The sequence below is a fragment of the Fulmarus glacialis genome, unplaced genomic scaffold, assembly GCF_000690835.1.
Source record: "Fulmarus glacialis isolate BGI_N327 unplaced genomic scaffold, ASM69083v1 scaffold41324, whole genome shotgun sequence".
Lineage (NCBI taxonomy): Eukaryota > Metazoa > Chordata > Aves > Procellariiformes > Procellariidae > Fulmarus > Fulmarus glacialis.
In genome coordinates, this window is record NW_009210654.1 from 18,270 (window position 1) to 40,922 (window position 22,653).

Sequence of the window (22,653 nt, forward strand, 5' to 3'; positions counted from 1 at the left end):
AAGAATTAAATATAGTAATGCTGTATTTTTAAATTTTTGTTCATGTAGAATTTTAAGTTATCCTAAGGAACTAGAAGCATATTTCTTAACAAAGTAATACAGGACTGTACAGGCAACACATAATCATTCTTTCAACAACCAAAATAAATCTTAACCTACCTGCACGGAAAATCTATATAAAACTAGGAGTTAGAAGGGTTAATTCAAACCATTAGAGATATATACAGAATTCTAAAATTTTGTTTCTAACAGCACATTTATTGTGCTAAGTGTTTAAGTCAGACAGGTATCTTTACCATAAGAAGTACCTCACAAGGCACAAAATTTCAGATTTCCACATGTGAAATGCTTTTAGTTTTTCTAACGACAATTCATAAAGGAAGCAAAGACCGTTTAACATAAGGCAAGATGGCAGGCCAGACACTGAGGACTGCACAGGCTGTTTGCAAATCTTTTCTGTAGCATAAAATAAAACCAGCTTTCTGGTTCCGATACAGAACTGTCTGGATAAAATATTAACCCTACCCCCTCCAAGACCCTTAATACCCTAATACAGAAATTAAATGTTAAAAGCTTTTAAAAATCCAGCTATTTACAGCGTACCTGCTAAGGAAAAGCAGCAGCATGCCAGGTATACATACTGCTTATGTACAAAGACACACTAATAATTTGGATGCTGTATTCAGGAGCTGCATAACACAGCTACAAGTCATCATATCATCAAAGCATGTTTAGTATTTCTCTGCAATGAAGTACTAGTTTTATGTAGACTTTCCACCAGGTATGTTAAGCTTAAGCTTTCTGTTAGTCATTAAAACTAATGAGTAACGTTGAATAAAACATCAAATAGTATCACCAAAAATAGTATCACTACTACTATTCTGCATGCCAACATCTAAAGAAAGAAGCTATATAACCAAAAGACATAACTAGATTCCACCTCTGTCTAGGAACAGCTCAAGAATTCAGATACCGATGTACTTGAAATTATTTTAAATGAACAAAGGCATTCTACTTTCAGCTGATCATCCTCAAATTATGTTTGAGCAGTCTGTACAGAGAACAGCAGATTACTTCAGTATCATGTAGATCCAGGAGACCCATGTCCCAGTTAGTGCTGTAAGCTCTGGGACTATCAAGGAAAAACAGCAACCCATGGTCAGTATAACTGTTCTTTGTGCATTCTCTTTATGTTGTGAGAGAAGGGGATGGGAGCGGGAAACTACTGGATTCGATGGAGGAGTGACCTGCGAGACTAACACTACAAGCGAAGAAGATACTCGGTTAACGTAACACATTCTGCAAATAACTACAGACAATTGTATTAGAAGGCTAACTTTGGATGATCGTTTTGAAGTACTTTCGAAAGTGCCAATGGCATAAGAATTTGACAATTTGACTAAGTTTTGATGCAAGCTCTACAGAAAGTATTTCTAGACGTGGTAATTTCTAAAAAGTTACATCTCTAGAAAAAAATATGTAAATTCATGCCAATTATTTCAAGACAGAAAAAATCAGGAGCCATTTTTCCTATGCTTTCCCTCTCACCTTGATATCCACATTCATCAATCTTCCCTGAACTCATGCATTCAGAGTGCAGCCCCATATAAATTTGTGAAACGTGGAAACTGTGTGTATGCTGTTTGGTCTTTGTTTTGTTAATATATTACGTGCAAACCTTAAAATGCATATACTACTGTCAATAAGGCTAACACTATGTAAATCTCTGCTGAAACAAAATGATGGGAGATTCCCAGCTGAAAGACAGAGTACCAGAAATTAAATTGCTCTCACAACTACAATCATCTAGAAGGTAAGCGGTTTTGTCCAAACTGACCTAGGTTTCTTTCTATAACTAGTGGAGAAAGAGAAGCACCCTGGGCTGGTGATTCATCTCATCTATCTTAAGCACTTATCTTACCATTAGTGCTGTAGCTAATTGCTTTTCTCCCCACTGCCTCTATAAGAAGCCTAGATGACTAAACTTACATGAACTGAATGACTAGAAGTTAACTATAAAACTACATTCTCATTTAAATTAATCTTTGGTGCAGAGTAACACTGTAGATGCTCTGTTCATTATTATATTAATATAAATCGAATTTACCCCCCAAATTGCTGAGAGTTAAGTGTAGATATCCTCAAGGAATATTATTATTTGAAAAATAACATATACATGAAATTTATTAACAATACACTGCCAATTCCTTGCAGAAAGTCCTAAAGAAGTTAGGAGAATAAGCAAAGCCACTAGGTTTATTGAAAGCTTGCATAACAAGATCTGAGTATGCCTCGAAGCACAATTCTCTTGTTTATGAAAATTTTATTTTACTGTCATTACATTTTCAAATTTTATTTGGTAAAATACCTTGTGGGTTTGATAGTCGTGTGAGCTAAGTGAGCCTATTATGAATGACAGCATAATAAAACCAAAACTGAAGATAGTACTAAAAACCAGAAACTTACTCAGGAGAGTTGAGATTGAGACCTAGTGTTGTTAAATCACTTCCTAATGCAAGATGTACCATTCCTGGATCCGTCTCTGCTGCCCTGATGAATGTTAACAAGCCAATCATTCCAAACTGGTCCGTCACCATCCCTTGAGGAATGTTGGTAACCCGACCTGGGCAAGAAGAACAAATTAATTTTCTCCTTTCAAGAAGTGGAGGAATCAACAAGGTGATACAAATGACTGTCAAAACTTTTAAAGAAGAAAAAGTGGAATGACACATACCATCAGGTAACACCTGGATCCCTTTTTTCTGCTGGTTGTTGTTTTGCGTAGTTGAACTTTTATCTCCAGGAAACTTGGGCCCATCTGTGCTGGATGATGTTTTGCCTGATGTACTCAAATTCTATTAAAAATAATTTGCAGAGTTGGTATAATGGAAACAAACCAAAATGGAAAAACTTGTTGACCATATCTTTCAGTCAAGTGCTCTAAACCAGTACGTCAAGTCATGCTAACTAATCAGGCACTAAAATGGAACCAAGTTGAAGCTCTTGAGTTCTGTTGACAGACCTTATGTAATATTTACCATTTCCTAAAGTATATCTGTCATACAATAAGAGCTATTAATGAGCCTACAGCTTGCAAAAGGATAAGAAAATATTTTACACCTGAGTTTGAATATACAATAGATATCCCAAGTGCCTGTGACTAGAGGATATTTTGGACTCATCACATCATGTATTTTTCCCATACAGTCTTGCTCCTGCATAACACTCCATGACGTAGCAACAGATAATAACTCAAGCGAATTTCAGGTGCAAGCAACATACAGTCGGCACATTTGCCACTATCAGGAGAGAGATGTAAACACTGTGATTGTGCTCCAGGCAAGAAAACTGTGATTGTGCTCCAGGAGCCCACATACTGACAAAAGAGATCTTCCATAATTATTATTTCTTACCCTTTATTATTCTTTAAAACAAGTCTGCAGTTACACAAGGTATAATCACATTTACTTCCTCCTTCCTTACTGTATTCAACGCTAACTGTATCAGAACATTTTCCACATAATAAACCTGGCCAGAACATTTGGGGACTACGCTTCCCCCATCCCTTTTTTGAACAGTTGCATTTTTCAGTTTTCACGTGAGTTTTTAGTCACATCTACTACCTACTCATCAGTATTTATGCCACCCTGATTAACATACTTTTTGCAATTATAAGTAATAAAACAATCAGAAACTAGAACATTTTGTCAAATACTGTAGGAAACTGTTCTCTGCCACCCAAATTTTATTCACCTTTCATTTGTAATAAAAAAGCAATTTTTATTACAAATCTTTCAGAATAAACAATGAAAAAACCCCATAAACCTATGATCTAAGCTATATATGTAACGCATGATAATTACAATACTTAAGATACAGTGTATCCCAGTACATACTACAACATACTATGGTCTCTATTAAAAGAACTTGTTCCCTGTGATTTCATTTCCCCACCAAGAATTTCACCCTGAAGTGATATTGTACCACCTAATTTTTAAAAGATTTGACAGCTTTGAGGAAAGATTTTATAATGTGTAAATTACTACTACTGATGAGCGGCACCAACAGCGAAAAATGAGCTGGAATTGGTAGAAAAAGAAATTATGAATTGCAAAACTTGAAAAATATACATCAATTCTCAAAAATAAATTTTGAGGTGTTCTTGCAAGTTTCTCTCTGGCCCCTCCCCAAAATACAAAAGGATACACAGAAATTATATGAAATTAAGAAAGTAAGGTCGCAGTGACTGTTGGGACCAAAAAACTTCCTGAGAAATTCCATTTACATAGTTATATATGAAATGCTGCTTATGCAAAATTTCTTGTTAATTTAGAGGGGCAAATTTGAAAATCTTATATTACAAATATAGTCACTGCCCATTTTAAAATGTAATCATAAAAAGAAGTATGAACACTCAAAATAAAAGAAGATTTAAGGTTTACTTACAGATTTATTGTCATCATTACTCGATGTTGGGTCTTTGTAGCTGGAGCCTGGTAATGCTGGAAAATCTTCATTGTGTATTGAAAAGTCCTGGGACTGCTCACTTGCTGGTTTTGTTACCATTCCAACTATCATCAAAATGAAAGCAGGAATAACATTAAATGACTGTTAAGTAAAGAATTTTCTGCTGTTGATCTTGCTTACTGTCCATTTTCATTATGTGCAAGCTATACAGCAGAAATGACTTTCAAAAAAACAGGTAAACCAAAACAAACCATATTCATTTAAAACATCCACACACATTAGACTAAAGCCTCTTATTTAGGTGTGAGCTGAGAAACACTCCAGGTTAAATTCATAGACACATCCACTGCTTTAAGAATAAAGCCCAGTACTTTTACCAGGAACAGCACCTGTTTTGCACATCTAAATAATCAAATAATCTTTACAGGCATTATTAAAGCGGTATTTAAGGAAACCCACTGATGAAGGAAGGATGTACTGCTTTTAAGATTATAATACATTTCTCCTCCATCCCCTAATTGCATGAAGAATTTCTTAGCATAATCTCTCTAGAAGCACGTATTCTTAAAGGATGCCCAGCTAACTTGCAACAGAACATATCACCAATGGAATACTTGCCTGTGACATAAGAACGACTCCTACTTTCAGTATGAAAACTGAAAGCATTTAGCCTGCAACTCTCAGTGCTCTGACCCTAATTTAAAAAAAGTAGGCCAGTCACATTGGAACATGGATTCCGACTACTGAAAAGCAACATTCTTTTTTTTTTTTTTAATGCCAGTTAAAAAAAACAAAACTCAGAACAAAACAAACAAACAAACAAAACAACCAAAGAAAAGCCTGCACACCACACACCCAAGGGCAAATATTCTTTGCTGAGAGACAGAGAAGTAATACAGTGACTTGGTTGCAAACTGCACTAGAGGAAGAGAAGACAGAAGTAGTCTAGGGCCTATTTTTCAAAGATTCTTAATAGATGTATAGGATCTAAAATAGTTCAGTAGCTGACAATATATATGACTTTCTCTAGTATTCTGAAGTTAGAGATCAAAGTTCCTTTATTTTAAGAAAAAAAACACCGAGTTAATCTTGTTTCTGCTGTTCACCCTTTTCATCCAGAGTTACTATGATTTCTTCCACTGGATCAATAAAACTGATAATGAATTAACTGTGTGTTGCTTATTCTCATTCTATCTAAAAAGTTGTCTGAAGTCTGATTTTCCTAAATAAGCTAAGCATGAAGAAAGTATGTCTCTGCTCAGTTTCAAACCATTTTTTTCTTGATCATAACCAAAAGTGCTCTCCACTTTTTGATGCTGGAGACAGAGTCCAGTGCATCTCATAGCCCTATTTCTTGATTGTTTCTACCACCATGCCTGTCCCCTGCATTAAGCAGATGCTCAAGATAAGTCTCCAGACAGAGAAATTTCTTTCCTGGTACATCACACAGCCGTGTGAACAGCTATGCTAGCACCAAAATGGGGAAATGGTGTAAGCATGGGAGCAATTACAGATTTTTTACGCGGCAGTGCTGCTGAATGTTGAACTCCAGCTCCATGCTGGAAGTACATCCGTGTGGATCTCCTTCCTACTTTCTATCAATTTTCCATGTAATGGCTTCTCTTCGAGAGACACACAAAATCTCATGTAAACCACAAGCCGTATTAGCTCTCCGCTCTCAGGGTGACTTTTCAGTGTCTTTATTTGGGGAAGTGACTTTTCCTTGTGTTCAGGAGCACTTCAGTTTAACTCGTTTAGATCTTTCTCACAGCTATCTTAAGCAGAGGGCCCTGGTTACGCCCAATCCATGAGGCTACTTTCTCCTGATAACGCGGCATCTATTATTTCTCTCCAATTAAAGTTGGAGATATCTCTGAAAAACACTAGCTTTTTATAGTTAGAAAACACTGGGTTATTTTTGGTTGGAAATTTGATAAGTGTCACAAAAATAACTTTAGGTTATAAAAGCAACTTTTTGGAGTAGCTGATGCAACATGCATGACAAAATCTACTAAAGCAGTAACAAAAAAAAAGTATTGTGCCTCACGCTAAGCTTACCTGAATTTTTTCCAGACCCAAGTAATATGATTTGTATCCACCTTAAAGTTTTTCCTTTTATTATTTTCTAAGCTGTTCAGCAAGAATTATATAAGAGACAGACTTGGAATCTGACTGATAATAGTTGATGCTTACAGGTTATTTTTTGAAATCTGATGTTCATCATAAGAGTGACAGTGAACAGTACTACAGTAAGTACTACTGATAAACAGAGAAAACACACAGTATGTTTACAGTTCCTGACTTTTTACACAATAACCCCTCTAGTAATCAAATATTCTAAAATTTACTACTTAGACCTCAACAGTTCTTGTATACATGCAATTAGAAAACAACCTATTGCCTAAGAAATGTCTAGAATGAGCAGCTTCAGAGTAATCCTACCATACAGACTGAAAACCCCAACAACCTCTATTGACGGTAAAACTAAAGCAGATGAGTTCTAATACTTACAAAAGCCTGAGGGGAATCTCCAATCACAGAGATATTGATTATTTATTTTAACAAGTGAGACTTAGGAGCTCAAGTGTCTGGCATTTTTGAAAAGACTACCTATGAACAGCAAAAGGTGAATTAAACAAATACCGATTTCATTCAAAGAGCTTTCAAAAGTATAATCTTACCATAGGGTGCCCTTCCAGCTAAAGGGTTTATTAATGGAGTTGGATTGCCACTTCCTTCCCTTCTGTTTCTGTCTGCTAGTGCTGGAAAATCTGAGAGGTCCAGTCCTGTCACATTTTCACTTCCATCTACAATAAAAACAGATATTTTAAATTCCCTTACATTTTTTACTCAAAGACTTCATTATGTGCAAGATAAATGTAGGATATATTTTCTTTCTTCAAGTTGATCTTTTTACTCTTACTATAATTATTACAAATAACTACAGCCTCTGTGTTATGAGATTAGCCTAAAGAGCATCAAGATGTTTGAGGTTTGTTTTTACAGAATAGCTAGTCAACAGTATTTAGTAACAAAGTCTATTCATTTTGAATTAAAGACTGCACGTGTAAAATACAGGCAGACTATCAAAATTACAGTACTAGGATAGGTAGCCTGTTTAAAATTTAAGGAGCTATCAAGAAGAAATTTGAAAGAAGATAATAACCCATATTAGCAGCAGCATCAAGGAGCTCTTTTGTCCTCAGATAAGGTAAGATAAAGCTGAAGCAGCTGTAAAGCCAATGCAGTGCAAGTTACATGGGAACATTTTTTTATTTGCAGAAGAAAATAGTACATAGGCGAGGCCAGAGCTGCAGCTCTATAAAGATGTCACAAGGTCCTAGGGGATGCCCAAACCCTTCCACTCTGTGATGTCACCAGCACCTCAAGTTGCTTCATATACACAGTCACCTACAGAAACGTCAGCACGGAAAAATCTAAGGCATTTATGCACAAGGATATTTTCTCCTCTCTAGTTCATTAAATTCAAGCGAAGAACTAATTCCCAGAGAAAAATCACAACTGAAATAACTGATTGAAAGGATCACATTCTAAACCAGCTGTTGAAAAGGAGTTTAAGATTTTAGAAAATGCTTTCCTACTGTTTTTACCCTATATAATGTTTTTGTAGAAAATGGGTAAGTCTTTTCTTCTCTGATCCCCTTTTCAATTCCATAGGCTATTTTGCATTTCTAACCGACTAGGTATAATCTATAGTCATGTGATGTACAGTGAGTATTCTACAGAATACTTTCACTTTGTCTTCAAAAGTATTAAAATCCACTGTTATGAAGTAGTAACAGTTTCATAGCACTGCTCTTGGAGCAGCATTTCTAACAAAATAAACAACTAAAAATTATAACAAAGCTGCACTCCAACAGAACAAAGTATTTTCAATTAGACTTAGTCAGAAAATCTCTCTACTGTACTTTAAGACCGACATTAATCAGAGTAAACTCACCTGTTCCATTAAAAATGTTACTTGATAAGGAGTTATTCATTCCAAATGCCTGATTTCTGTTCATCCCAAATCCAGACATACTGTGAAAAAAATCCAGCAAGTCAGACAAAAGGGTACACATACTTTGTAAATTCCAGTGGAAGGCATTAAGGGGAAAAAAAACGACGACACTTAAAATTATTTCAAGCTTAAGCAACCCACATTAGCCTAAACTCAGTTTTTAATTATTGTCCTTTACACTTCTGAAAACTCTGAGCAGCAGCAGGAGGCACTGCTCAATCAAGACAACTGGAATGACTTCAAAATAACTTAGTTTTTTAATAGCCACTGTGTCTTAAGACATCTGTCAACTAACAAGTTATGACAAACGTGATCATTACTCAATAATTTCATACAGAAAAATGAAGCAGCAGTAAATGCAATAGTGAAAAGTCAGACTGCAATCCATTCATTTGCAGGTGGGAAGCTGGACCATGGAAGTGATCAAGTTTATCATGACTCAGTTATAAGCTGAACAGTTATGGTGTGCAATCATCACCACATACATGTGGCACTATTACGAGCACAGGGATGGTTTCTGCCATACAAGGAAACCACCTAAATTAAAGTTTCATATAGTTAGGCAAAGATGTCTGAAGACATCTAAATATCATATAGGACTACTGTGGTCAGAGAGACACCCTCACAAAAGATCCGCTTCATTCTGTGTGAGCTGGAGATGTTGAGAAGCCCAAAGGTGGGCCCCAGCTGAGTGAAATTCTGAATTTCTGCCCTGTGGGAAATCGCAACATTCACTTTTCCCCTGTAACAGGATGGAAGTTGATGTTTTAGAAGTTTCTGTAAATAAAAATGTCAAACGTTTTCCCAGTGGAAATTTTACCTACACAGACTTTTTCCACAGTTACAAATCTGAAGCATTTCATTCCAATTTGAAATAGCCCTAAATGCTTCATTTTGGATTGAGACATCAAGGAAGGGAACAGATAGCCAAGACTGGTCCTGTCCTGCTTTGCTTCACCCAAGGTGGTGTATTTGAAAGACATCCAGATCTTTGACACCTCACGCACCTGAAGAAACACATTCCTGGTATCATCTGTGAATTCTAGACCTGGTGAGAGCACCAGGAGACAACTCGATCTTGAGGGCATATAATCTAACCTGATGACAGACAATGTTTCTCATGCAAGGGGTTTTTTGTTTGCTTTTAAAGTAATTAGGAATAACCATGTTAAGAATTTCTGGGATAAGAAAGGGATTAGGCCACAAAATGCATACTTCCCTATAATTATTTGTAACCTGTTTCACCAATGTACCTAAGAAAGGGAAAGTGAACTACTTCTTATGGTCAAAAACCTAAAAACTTTCATTGCTACAACTAAGGCAACCATTCAGAAAACACTTCTTGGAAGTCACATAATGCATGCACCATAAATTTTTTTTTCCAAGTATAATTTCAAAATTTTGTTAAATATATCAATTAACAATTGGATATGTACTACTACTACTATACTTCTGTAAGCTAATAAACTGTGGAGTAAGAACTTGTCATTGTTCCAGGAATATTTCCTTCCCAACTGGTAAAAATTGTAGCTTCTTGAAAATGAGATATACAATGCAAACAGTGAAAGATGAGAATTTTAATTCAAATGCTCCTACAGACAGGGATTTCATTACCTACCCTACAGTTGAATGATATCTAAACAAGTACATACATCAATCTCCAAAATCATGTCCTGTGCATGTAGAGTTTTTAAGTATATTAGTATTTCAACTTTTTGTGATGCTCAAGTTTCAAAAATACTTTAAAATATAAAACTATCTTTTTAGATTAACATCTCCTTTACTTGCCACTATACATCACAGGAAACAAAAGGCAAATTCTATGTAATCAGAGGCAAGATACAAAGCCTTCTCACACTCCAAGAACATAAATTGCTACTACCAAATCTCTATTGCTGTGATTAAGAAAAGCATTTTTATGCCTGTATCAGTGTGAAACTACAGAACTAAATAGCCTGACCAAGTTTCAGATAACCGTGATACTAGTTTTCATCTTCCTTTACCCATTTTGTAAAATACTAGGATTTGGTTAGAGGTGGCACCTGACTGCCATGAGCTTGTTTGTGCTCCGTGTAAGAGTCAGTCCCCTAAGGAAGGGCCTGAAGGGAGAAAAAGGACGAAACTGGGAGCACAGAGATCGTGAGGTTGTGGAATGAAGCCCGGAAAGCAGTCAGCTGTGTGAAGCTGTGACTACACACATTAAATAATTAGAATCAACACACTTTTTACTACAAGTTTATCCGTATGAACTAAGCATAAACACAGCACCAAAACACAGTTAAAGCCTAATGATTTATGATGTTAGAATCTTGCCCAGAGTTAGAAAAAAAGCAGAAGTGATTGAGAAGCTTTTGGCATCCAAATGAGCACCAAATGCTTAAATGAATGGCAAACCACTATTTTCTATATTATTCCAGAATTTAAAGAAGTAAAATATTAGGTCCCTACTGCATATGAATCAGTTAACTATTCTTCCAGAATAACTACCATGTTTTTAAATCTTGCCTTACTTCTTCCCAAACTCATAGATGAATAGTTTTAAAATGGATGCATATACCCAAAATTCAAAATACGTTTCAAAAACAAACGTGGGAACACATGATAAACATCACATATTTTAAAGAAGCAGCAAGTAGAAATTCAATAGTCAGAAACAGAATTTAGCTTAAAGGCCTCAAAAAGCTTGCGTGAATATTAAAAGCAGCTTCAAAGTTTATTGCCAGGAGATGAGAACACATGAAGCAGCTTTCGAGCTTTATTCTAATGGATAAAAATGAGATTTCCAGAGCAGCATTTAAGCATGCCCATGGCTGTACAGTGATGGTCCAACTAACCAGCCTTACCTGTTCACAGTAAAAGGTTGTCGAGAGGGTTGCTGCTTTGGCATACATATTATGCTTGGAGAGCTTCTGTTGGGGCTGCCTAACCCTGAACTGCTCATGCTGTTTGTCCTGCTGGGAATTCCAATGCCCTGACCAACCTGGGAGTGGTTCATCATATTCCTAGGATTCATAGGCAATATCCCCCTGAAAGAGAAAAACCATCCACAGAGATGAATCTGTACAATAGTATTTGGTTACTCATTTAGATTACTAACGTAGGATGGACTCTGAGCTGTTGCAACTTAATTTGTGCTTAGTCAATACAGCATGTTTGGATTACTCTCTATAATTAATGTAGTTTTGGATTTCTTCAGAAATATCAGATGACCCATTACATACTAATCAAGTCCTTGGTCAGGTTTAGATAAATACTTAAGTATTATGCATCTGAAAAGGTGTTACAGCTCTTTTTTTAATGAGCACTTCAGACCTACTACCTTAATATTCTTACATGGTGTATGACATCCATACAAAAATTTTAACCGTACATTTACCAGAACAATCAAAAACCAGCCTCTTACATTCTGAAGCAGAATTTGCCAGCAATTTGTCCTTTACATACAAAAATCAAATACTGTCTTACAGTAAGTCCTTACTGTTTTACAGTATTATTTCCCTAACACAAGCAGTGGTCAATAGAAACTACTTTTCTTCTTTTTTAATTAATCAGACTCTAAAGTAGTTGAGGCAAAATATGCAGAACATTTAACAAGAGCTCTGCAGAAAGACACAATCGCAGAAATATTGGCTATCAATAAATACCTGCTCGGAGATGGAGGCGTGTGAAGTGACATTGTTGGTACCCCTGTTGTTGGCGTTACGTGGCTCGGTAACTGAGTGCCTTGTGATAAGCTGCGATTTAACTGAGGGGTATTGTTGCTCATTCCCCTCATTGGAAGGCCTAGTGCACCTATTGAAAAAAAATTCAGAGGGGTGGAGATATAGAGCAATCAGGAACAAAGTCTTCTCCATCAGGTATAGATGGAAACAATTTATGCTGACAACCTACAAAAAAGTGTAAAGACTGAAGGAAAGTGCAGTGTAAAAACTAAGTCCTTGTTTGCATAGTAGAAGCCCAATTATCTCAAATTTAGCCCCATTTCTGTTAAACTTCAGAAAGGCTCTTTAAGGAATTTTTGTATTTGAGTCACTAACAAAGTTTTGTTTCCTTTGAGATGTATACTGTACAGAAAGGGTTCAGTTTTGAGTTTTTTAATGAGGACGTGAAAATCTACAAATTATCTCAAAAAAGGCAGCATTTTGAGAAAATTAGTAACTGCACTCAAGAAATACGTTAACTACTCCTGAATAAATTGGTATATATTTGGCCAATATTTAGAACACTGATCTGTCTTGTTAAAAATTAAGCAAACCTTTAATAAAAAAAGAAAGTTATGAATATTTAGTTAACAATAACACTGCTTTTAGGACAACAAAAGCAACATTTCAGGCCAGTTCTCTGTAAAGTTTAAGTTCTTTTTGATAACAGAACTTCAGTGTCCACAATCAAATCAAGTTCAATCTTTTGAGAAAAGAAAGCAAGCAGAATTTTATCTGCCATCTATTAGCATTTAAAAATGTACAGAAGATTTTTAACATTGTGATCAAAAGTATTTTCTATACAAACAATTGGGTGTGACAGAACAAAGTAAGCACTTCAGTGAGGTAAAAAAAGAAATTACTTCAACGCAGAACAGCAAAAGATAACCAGTTCCTGCCCTGTCTCAAAATGTCCAAAAACTTTATGAAGTTCCTCATCATTCTCACATGGCTTTTCTGTGTTTATGAAGTTTTGGAACGATGTTCAAAGACAAGAAAAAGTCATTTAGTGCAACATATCAACAGAAACCAACTTAGCATATGAAATGTGACAGCTATAAGTAACGGTCCCTATTGCTTTGGCACAAGGCTGCTGAGGTAGACTCACAGAACTCAACACCTTATCTTGCAGACCAAAGAAAAGAAAAATTATGATGAATCAGCACTCTCCCCTAGCAGATCACCCTTGCAGAAGAGCTGAATATGCCAGTGTATAACGTGATTAAATACTAAGAATGCAAAGAACAGACATAGCATATGCTCAGGTTATTATCATGGACAAGGTCTGAAGAAACCTCCCAGTTGCTTAGCTCTCACACTTTAAGAACTGCTGTCTGTCCGTGTCTTACCCTACAAGTTGCAATCCAAGAGGTTTGCTATAACACTCAGTTTTGATAACACTCAAATTTATCCCTACACATTCAGATTAAGAGGTAATGTGACTTGCTATAACAAGGCTCCTAAGACCTCATTAAATGCTGATTATATCAAGGTGTTCGCTGTAAATATTTTGGCAATTTGCTGCATCAGAATAATTTCAATGAGCATAAATATATATTATAAATAATATTTCACGCTGATTAACAATTACGTGGAATTTTAAAAATAAAATGGTAAAGAAAAAAATACATACACTTTCCAAACTAGATACAGTATACTGAAAAACATGATTATAGTATTCAGGTTAATTTTGTGCAAGCATTTGTTTCAGCAAAGCCAGTTTTACACTGATGGTTATTGTTGTTGGCTTTCTTTAAATTAGAATTTTTAATGAGTAGGGCTGTTGCAGTGAAGTAGAACCATCTTCCTGTGGCTGGCAAGTAGGGGCAATTGCAATATCCACCATAAGGAAAAAAAGAAAAATTTTTTTCTTATGCTTCCTTTTTCCACTTTTTTAACTGAGACAAGAGATCTGCCTGGGCTATATTGGAGGCTGATCAATGAAGTGGCCAATTTCCTGCCTAATAGTTAAGTTTATGTTACATTAACTCTATAACATGACATCCTGCTAAATGACTGACAGCTACCAATCCAAAAGTGCATAGGCATTATCAGCTTTGTTTTTCCCAAAAGTATTTTAATCATAAGCATTGACTTCAACACAGAAGTTTCTCGCCCCTTTTTCTCAATATTTGGCAGAAACTGAACCCTGACAATATTTACTTTCTAGTTTTTAGCCATGCATGTCTCCATGTTACAGAGATTATGTCCTAGGCACCACAACCAACTGAATGAACAACAAAGTTGATGAAAAAAGTTAACCTCAAAAATAAACAACAAATAACTGTGATAAACAGTTATGATAAATAGATGAGTAAACTACTTCAGTATCTTTATACAGTTAAGTCTGAAAGGTTCAATAGTGCCAGATTCAGGACCCAAAAAGCCAAGAGCCAAACATGACTCTCAGACTGGCCAGAAACTGCTCATATAAATCTCAGTAGCATAATCGAATGCCATTTTATATCACATGGTCACTCATCAACAGCCACTAAGATAGTAAAAAAATCACTATATTTTTTAAACTATTTGAAGAAAGCCAAAAGAAGTTGTGAAGGCCATGCATCTAGCAGACAAAGCTTTTGTCTGTCCAGATAAAAAAACCCACACTCTCTCAAGTATTCTAAAGACACTTTTTCTTAGAATCCAAGTCAGATGCACTTGGCAAGAAAGTTGCAAACATTCAAAAGCGTACAGTGATGAAGAGAGATGTTCACAAACCGTTTTACTTGTGTAGCTGTATATTTAACTCAGATATTCTGAATCACTTTCTGGATGCAGCTCTCAGCTACACGAAGGTTCAGTTCTCAATGCTGGCCATTAAATTAGGTGGCTAGTGTTACACACTGTGGCTGTTGCTCTATAGCTCTTCTTTTGCAACAGTATACACAAGACCGGCAGGTACAGAAAAAATCTTCAAGGTATGGGAAAGAAACAAACAGTGGTGCAGAAGGCAATAATGTTACTGGCATAATTCTTTGCCAAATGCGAGTTGCCAAGCGTGTACACAAGATTTAATTTGCTCCTGTAGAGCATGATATATCAGTTATAATTTAAGGTATAATTTCCTTCTGTTCCTTACATATTTTTCTGAACCAGATTAATTCCTTATTTTTTCCTTCAGAGAGCCACAGTTAAATCACATTTTTTAATAGGATGATTATATTTGGATATTTAACAGCTGTACAGTGTCAGTATATGACACTTTGCATACTAAACACTGCAAAAATGCATAGTAAGCAAAGCAAAAATGTATCTTCAAAAAAAAAAAAGAAATTAAAAAAATCACACAAATAAGGAGACATACTGTCTTTTTTACAATCACCAGAAAACAAAGCCATATGAATGTTCTCTTTCGAAAGAGCATGAAACCAGAACATATTTAGCATAAAATAAACATATCAATAAAAGGAATTCTTACTTTGTTGCCCGTATAAACTTGCCCCAAACTGAGACAGCTGACCTGATGTTGAGGGTGATGCCAGCATCTAAAATATAAGAACAAAAGGTTATTAAAGACACAAAGATATCGTGCTATCTTGCTCTGAAAGTTTACAACAGTACATTGTTTTGCCAAGAAAGCCAAAACAGCAACTGAAAATTCCTTTTAAGCCATCAAAAGTTTTAGAAACTCTCCAAAATATCTGCACAGTAACAACTGTAACAGTATATTACATGTCAATAAAAATTTATGACTTACATATATAAAAACTGACTCTTCTACTTGCGACAAATAGCATAGAGGAAGAAGATCTAAAAGCTTTCAGTTTTTCTACCCTTGTAGCTAAGAGACAAATCTTTACAGAAGAGGATATACTCAGTTATTTAAATCAGTTATAGAGGTTTTTTTCCCCTGCAAAACGTGTATCATACAAGCAGATCAATCCCAGTTCAATATAATAACAGCAACTGCAACGTTTCATATTATCAGTTACAATAGCAAAAGGTGGGAAATGAGTGGCTAGGTAGCAGCAGGTATAGAGAAACAGATACGAACTTCAGATAAGATTCCAATGTTAAAATTATAATGTACCCCCCTAAGAGCTAGCTTCATGCTTGTATACACCATATGAATAGGCAAGATATACAAATATCAGAAGTAACCTTTCCTGCTCTATTGTGCCCACTTCAGAGACAACACATACTACCAAATATTTCCATTAAAACCTTCTTTGTCAACTTTCAGACATCACACAAGAAAAGTGACAAACTAAAGAGACTCTGGAGAAGAGTAAGATCTAAAAAAAAAAAATCATGATCTGTGAAGAAAGATTAAGACTTAGGTTTGCATACTCCAAAAAGAAGGCAACTACGATAGGGACGTGACACCAGACTTCCAGTCATTGCTGTAAGAGGAAAAGAATAAACTACTCTCCATGCTGCTGCAGTAATGGAAAGTATTAATAAATTTGAGAAACAGGAGATTTAGGCTAAATATTTGAAAGAGAAAAGAAAAGGGGGGAAAAAAAAAAAAAAGCCCTTTGCAATCTTAAGGACAGTTAAGCGCTGGAACATCCATCCCTGGATGTTTTTAAAGAACAGATTACATGTTCATCAACATTAGGTATAGCTGATTGTCCCTTTGAGCAAGAAGAGGTATTAGTTGACCTAATCCAGCCAGCTCACAACAGAATATGCTACTCATCCTTACTAACCCATGGGCAAATGTCTGCTTCTTTAGTGCAGTAGCCTGGACTTGGATTGAATTTTAGGATGGTTTCAAGGAAAGGAACATCTGGATTCTTACACAGAAGGGGATTTCAAGCTTTTTCAACTTGAGAGTAAAGAATTCAAATCAAAGTAACTTTTACTGTGATAAACTGCAAATTACTTCATTGACTTAATCTAGACATGTAAAACTCAAACAAACCTTATAAACTGAATCTGCTAGTTGTCTATACTTGGGGCAAATCTAGATGGTAGAAAAGAGAAAGAAGACATGCAGGGTAGACACTAAATATCATAAGTAGCATTCATGCCTGTAAATCACAAACTATTTATGATTTTTTAATACATACAGGAGGGATGAGAAGAGAAATTACAGCAGGCAATTACTGTAGACCATCAGAAAAATGTATCAGAAATATCACCCCAAAATACTATATATTCACACATATTTTGAACAAAGTGCACATATTTGATAATAAGCAACTACAGCAATAAACATCCACACTTGCACACACAAGAGATTTGAAATGCTACGACAAAAACTTCCTGAAGAAAAAAATACAACTAAAACATATGCCACACTGGACCAAAGTTCTCCTTTTTTAGTGAAGAACATTTAGTGAAAAACATTTTAAATAACTACCAGCGGCTTCAGCTCAGCACTCAAAGTTCACAGGCCACATCTCCATCAGCAAGTAATGCCACCAGAGAGAAGTGCATTCGTAAAACAAAAACATTGGTCCTGAGGGCCTAACATACATAGTGTATGCATTTCTAACTAGAGTTAGCCATGACTAAAATACTTGATGCCATGGACTGGTTGTCCGTTAGTGAGTGGAACATGTTTGGGGCACTCCGGGAGCATCTCTTCCAGCCTATTTTGATCCAGAAGGAATCAAATCCACTCACACCAAGACTGCTCTGCAACGTGAACCAAGGCATGCAGAAGTGAGGACACTTGGGAGACGGACTTCAAAAGCACACTCTCCACCCAAACAAACAAACTGATGTTTGTTAAATATTGATAAAACAAGCTGATACAGTAGTTTTAAGAAAGGAAAGACAAAGTAAAATGTTGAAGTAAAAACCCCAAACATTCAAGTTTGACAAGTTGGAAAATCCTAGAACATGTTTGCAAGGTGTGGCAATTTGTAGTTCCATGGAAAAAAAAAAAAAAAAAAAAAAAAAAAACACCTTCAAAACATAAAAAAAGGACAAAAAAAAAAAAAAAAAACCAAAACAAAACCAACCAGACATTGAGATAGAAACAGCAGTCAAAAAGTACTACTAGCTTTGGGACAGGTAAGCAAAAGTTAAGCCAACAAGAAGATCCCATAAGAAAAGCTGCTCAGGGAATTCAAAAATCGCTGTGATGGCATGTGATATAATAAGCAGAAGACGGTAAAAATCTCAGCGTAAAAACCTTTTATTTATAATGTTAACTTGGATTAAAAAAAAAAAAACCAAAACCACAGACCTAAGAGGTACTAGATTACTTGAAAGAGAGGAAAAAGAATCCCACCTCTTCTGAGTACTACTTGACTTTCTAAATTCAGTTAAAAGAAAAAGAATGGCAAATAATATTTAATGAACACTGCTTATTAGAAATTGGATTTTCTTTTGAAACATTGCAAAGTAGGTCACATGTATTGTGCCATTTGCTTTTACATGAAAGTTAATTGCAAATGACTTGTAAATAGAAAACCATAATAAAGGCCAAGTATTAAATTCAGTAAGTCTAACAACTAGTCTTAAAGTCATAACATACTTGGAACATCAAAGATAACAAGCCTGAAGAAGAAATAAATAAAAATTTCTGTGGATCTGTTCCAGGCTGATTAAAGGCAGCATTTCTCAAATCTCATGGAGAAGGAATATGTTGTATGTGTATCTCACTTATTCTCTCTCTAGTTTATTTTGTAATATGCCAAAAAAACCTCCCCAGTATTAAATACTTTTTTCTGTCATAGTTAAGTAAGGAGCAGTTTAAAATTTTGTCTTCTTTTTCTATTATTTCCAATAACGCAGGTCAAAACCAAAACAACTAAATTAGCCAAAACCTTAACCTATGCTACCAGGACCTTTATTTGCATTCACAACTTCTGAGTCACTATTATAGTCTACTCAAACTTGGTCTACCAAAGATAAAGATTCAAGATGAACGCTATTAGTAGTGTTAAAAGCATTCCTTCTGGCATTCTGCAATCATTTTATCTGACTGGACTACCAGCCACATGACACACAAAATGTAACAACTCTCTACAAGTGTACTTGCAAAGGTGGCTGGAAGTGACTGGTGAATTTCTTTTAGTCTACAACAGCCAAAGGTCGTGATAATCTTAATAAAAACTAAAGCAGTCTAACCCTTAAGGTCACTAAAGCCTCTTCCGGTTGGTAAGATCTTTCAAGCTTTATCCAATTATGTCAATATTTTAGGAAGAAAATACTCAGAATTATACCTGTAACAACCTTTGAAAAACAAAACGTACCAAATTACTGAGATCACGTCAATGGATTCTAGCAGTATGTATACAATATCAACTTTTTAAAACAACCGACTAATAATCTTCGATTGAGTCAAGGAAATAGTTAAACAAGCTTCTGACACCTATAGCTTTTGCTGCACATGCACAAAAAAACCCTCCACTCTTCAAACTTTGGCATTTAGGTTTAAATCAATTTGGCAGTGGCTAACAGCTACAAAAACCCAATTGTGAAATAGCATGGGATTTCTGCTTCTGTTCCAACCTTGTATGACTGATCTAGACAGATTGTTTCAACTGGCTTTCCCTGTACATATTAGGAGATGGAGGAGGCATAAGACTTGCAACTCCTACAGGGCAAGGAGACAACTGAGCAAAAAAGCCCTTCTGTAACATGAAGGGTGCACTTTATTCTGCTAGCGTACGGAAGGACCGACACTCAGTACTGGCAGGCTGAAGGACTGAGTTGATGATAGTCAACTAAGATGTGAACATCATTTTACTCACAAGTCTCAAATAGTCACAAGTGCAGTTCTGGTCATGGAAGATTCTGCTTCTAAACTCAAACCAACTGATGAACCAAGCAGATGGCCGAATTTTTCTGGACTGGTCCACATCAAAAATCAGTAAGCTGTAACATGCTATCAGGCAATTTCCTAAGCCTAGTGATGAACGAGATTTTACTGTAACTGCTTTTGTTAACTCTTGATGGGTTTACTGCAGTAAGTTCATTTAAGAGTGTCAACAATCTCGAAAAGACAGCACCAGCTTAAATTTGCCAGAACTGTGAAAAAACTGCTGCATTTTACAACCCTCTCGGGAGACTAGCGAACCCAGGCTGCAGCCTCCCTGAAAGCCGAGGGAGGTGGCAGGAGGAGGCCCGCCAGCAGAGCTGCCTGACAGGGTTCCCACCTCCCCCCCGCACTGCAGCATCCTGCCTCTTCCAAGCAAACCCCCAACTTACCGCGGGGACAGCTGCCTGTCACTGTAACTGTCGCGGTAGCACACCTCGGCACGGCAGCACCAGGAAAACTCAGTAAAGCAACACTTCTGCAAAGGATGCTACATTATGCAGTTATAGCCTAAAGCTGCTTGCTTACACACAAAGCAAGCCGAAGTTAAAATACATCAATCCAACGCTAGAAAGTCAACTAAAAGCAAAACAAAGAATAAGCAATTAAGTCTGTGAGTAATATCTGGTCTGATAAATGATGGTTTTCTCATAGGTGCAAACATCAGCATCATTTTGTATTTGCACTACGTTATTTCTGGTATCTGCCATCTGTGCTGCACTATTTAATAATAAAATAGCTGACCCACAGCCTCGAAAGGAGAAAGTGTTATATTGACGTAAATAATCATAAGTCAAGCCAACAAATACGAGATTAAAAAAATTAGATTTTTCTATACTCTGCCAGTTTAATATTTAGTATTATTATTAGTCCTCCTCTAGATTACAAAGCATTTTTAAATACATTGTTCACAAAATTCACATGTTATAAGAAAATATTTCCAAATCTCAAAATCAGAGACCAATGAAGAAATTTTGAAAGCCTTATATTTGCTGCCTATTATTTGCAAGTGAAAATTGCTATTAGTATATGTTATTTGTGAAATATAAAACCAAATACAATACTGAAAAATATATGAAATTTTATTCAGTCTTTCAGATTTCATCGTTTACAGTTGTGGTCTCCTGCCTTCAGTGGCACTTGGGAAGCACACAGAGGTAGGACCACACTGCAAGCATCACCTTTTGCATTACATTTATCTGGAAATTTTTTGTTATTGGCAGCAGTATCTCAAGATCTTAAAGGCAAGATGTTGCCTTTGAATGACAATGACATTAACATGAGGTTAACATGGCTATTAAAGTTAAACTGTAAAAATAAATTCTCCCTGTGTAGAGACATTCAGTTTGATGGTACAGTATGTTAATGAGCCAAAAGATGACTGAAAACTCGTTGAAAGATGCTACCAAAAATGCCATAAGCAATTAAGAACTAGGACAGCAAAGCAAATATTTAAATTTAATTAAATAACCAGTTACATACGAAAAGCTAAAAAAAGCCACCCACACACTCAGCATGTAAACCACCAATATTACAATACAATATGTTCAGTAAACTGAATTATTGTGTACGAAACCATAATCTCCCCCTCTAGAAGAGACAGAGGATTTTATGCATGGAATTAATCTGGTCCAAGGACCCACTTCAAATGCTAAAGCTGACATACAAAAACTATTATATATTGTTGATTTAAGTGGAGATGCAGTAAAACATAGCTTTTAGATAAAGTACAGAAACAACATCTAGCACAGTCATTTAATTCTTCTGTAAAATGTATCTAAATACAAACTCAACCATAGCGAGAAGTGTATACTCCAGTCATCAACAGTGAAATTAATTTCCTTGTGAATAATTTCAAATTGTAAAGTGAGTGATGCGAAATAACTTTGACTAATTCAGATATATACTTCTTGCAAACTGTGTGATAGAGTATGAAAACCCATTTTTTTCTCTAAGTAAAATTGGTTTATCATGTATTGTTTTATTTGATAAACCCATCCCAGTAGTAACTTGTAGGTGACACAGTAAAACAGTGCACCTTGCATCCTAAAGTTTTGGGTTTTTCTTTATACTGTGTAACTTTATTATGAAAACGCAAGTTATAAGTAGAATGACAATAGGCTCTGAAAGGGTATACTGCATTAAAGCAGAAAACTCCCTCAATTTGTTTCTAATCTCAGCCCCTGCAAGTCCTTCCAACTGTTTTCAATTAATGGCATTGCAATTTTCATTCATTTAAAGTTTGGTTTTGCTTATTTTTTTAAAACACATTACGTGCTCACTAAAAGATGCAAACTATGATTAACCACACTCTGGGAAGGTAAAAAGCAACTTTGTTGCTTTGCAACTCTCCCTTCAAAGAAAAAAGCTTAAGCTATGTGTTTCACAAAGCAAACAGAGCAAACCAACCCACTATTCAGTCAAATCTGCAAGAATGTTTCCATGCAAAGTAATGCCTACGAAAATATTCATTCGCCATTTATAATTAGACATTAATCTATATTCTCACAAAAATAAGCTTTACTTTTTTTTCCTCCACAAATGGATCAAAACTATTCAGACTATGAAAAGTTATGTTAATGTTAAGTAGCTCTATTCAACAAGCCAGCATTAGCAAGAATGCTGTGACTGCTTCTGATACCATGGGAATTCTTAAATACTCAACAACTCCTGTGCAGCATCTGAAGTTAAATTATGACTAAGCTGACAAACTCTCGTGCAATGACTATGGCAAATGCCAA

General features: G+C 35.8%; 1 protein-coding gene across 1 annotated transcript in view; it reads right to left on the reverse strand.

Moving 5' to 3' along the window:
• The window catches only part of CNOT2 (CCR4-NOT transcription complex, subunit 2), a 40,043-nt gene that overhangs the window by 12,064 nt on the left and 5,326 nt on the right, over positions 1-22,653 (reverse strand). The window contains exons 3-10 of the mRNA XM_009577236.1: positions 15,611-15,677; positions 12,133-12,280; positions 11,332-11,514; positions 8,429-8,508; positions 7,149-7,274; positions 4,447-4,571; positions 2,735-2,855; positions 2,467-2,623 (exon numbers count right to left, since the gene is read on the reverse strand). Of these exons, the coding sequence (XP_009575531.1) occupies positions 2,467-2,623; positions 2,735-2,855; positions 4,447-4,571; positions 7,149-7,274; positions 8,429-8,508; positions 11,332-11,514; positions 12,133-12,280; positions 15,611-15,677 (1,007 nt within the window). The remainder of the gene's footprint in view (positions 1-2,466; positions 2,624-2,734; positions 2,856-4,446; positions 4,572-7,148; positions 7,275-8,428; positions 8,509-11,331; positions 11,515-12,132; positions 12,281-15,610; positions 15,678-22,653) is intronic.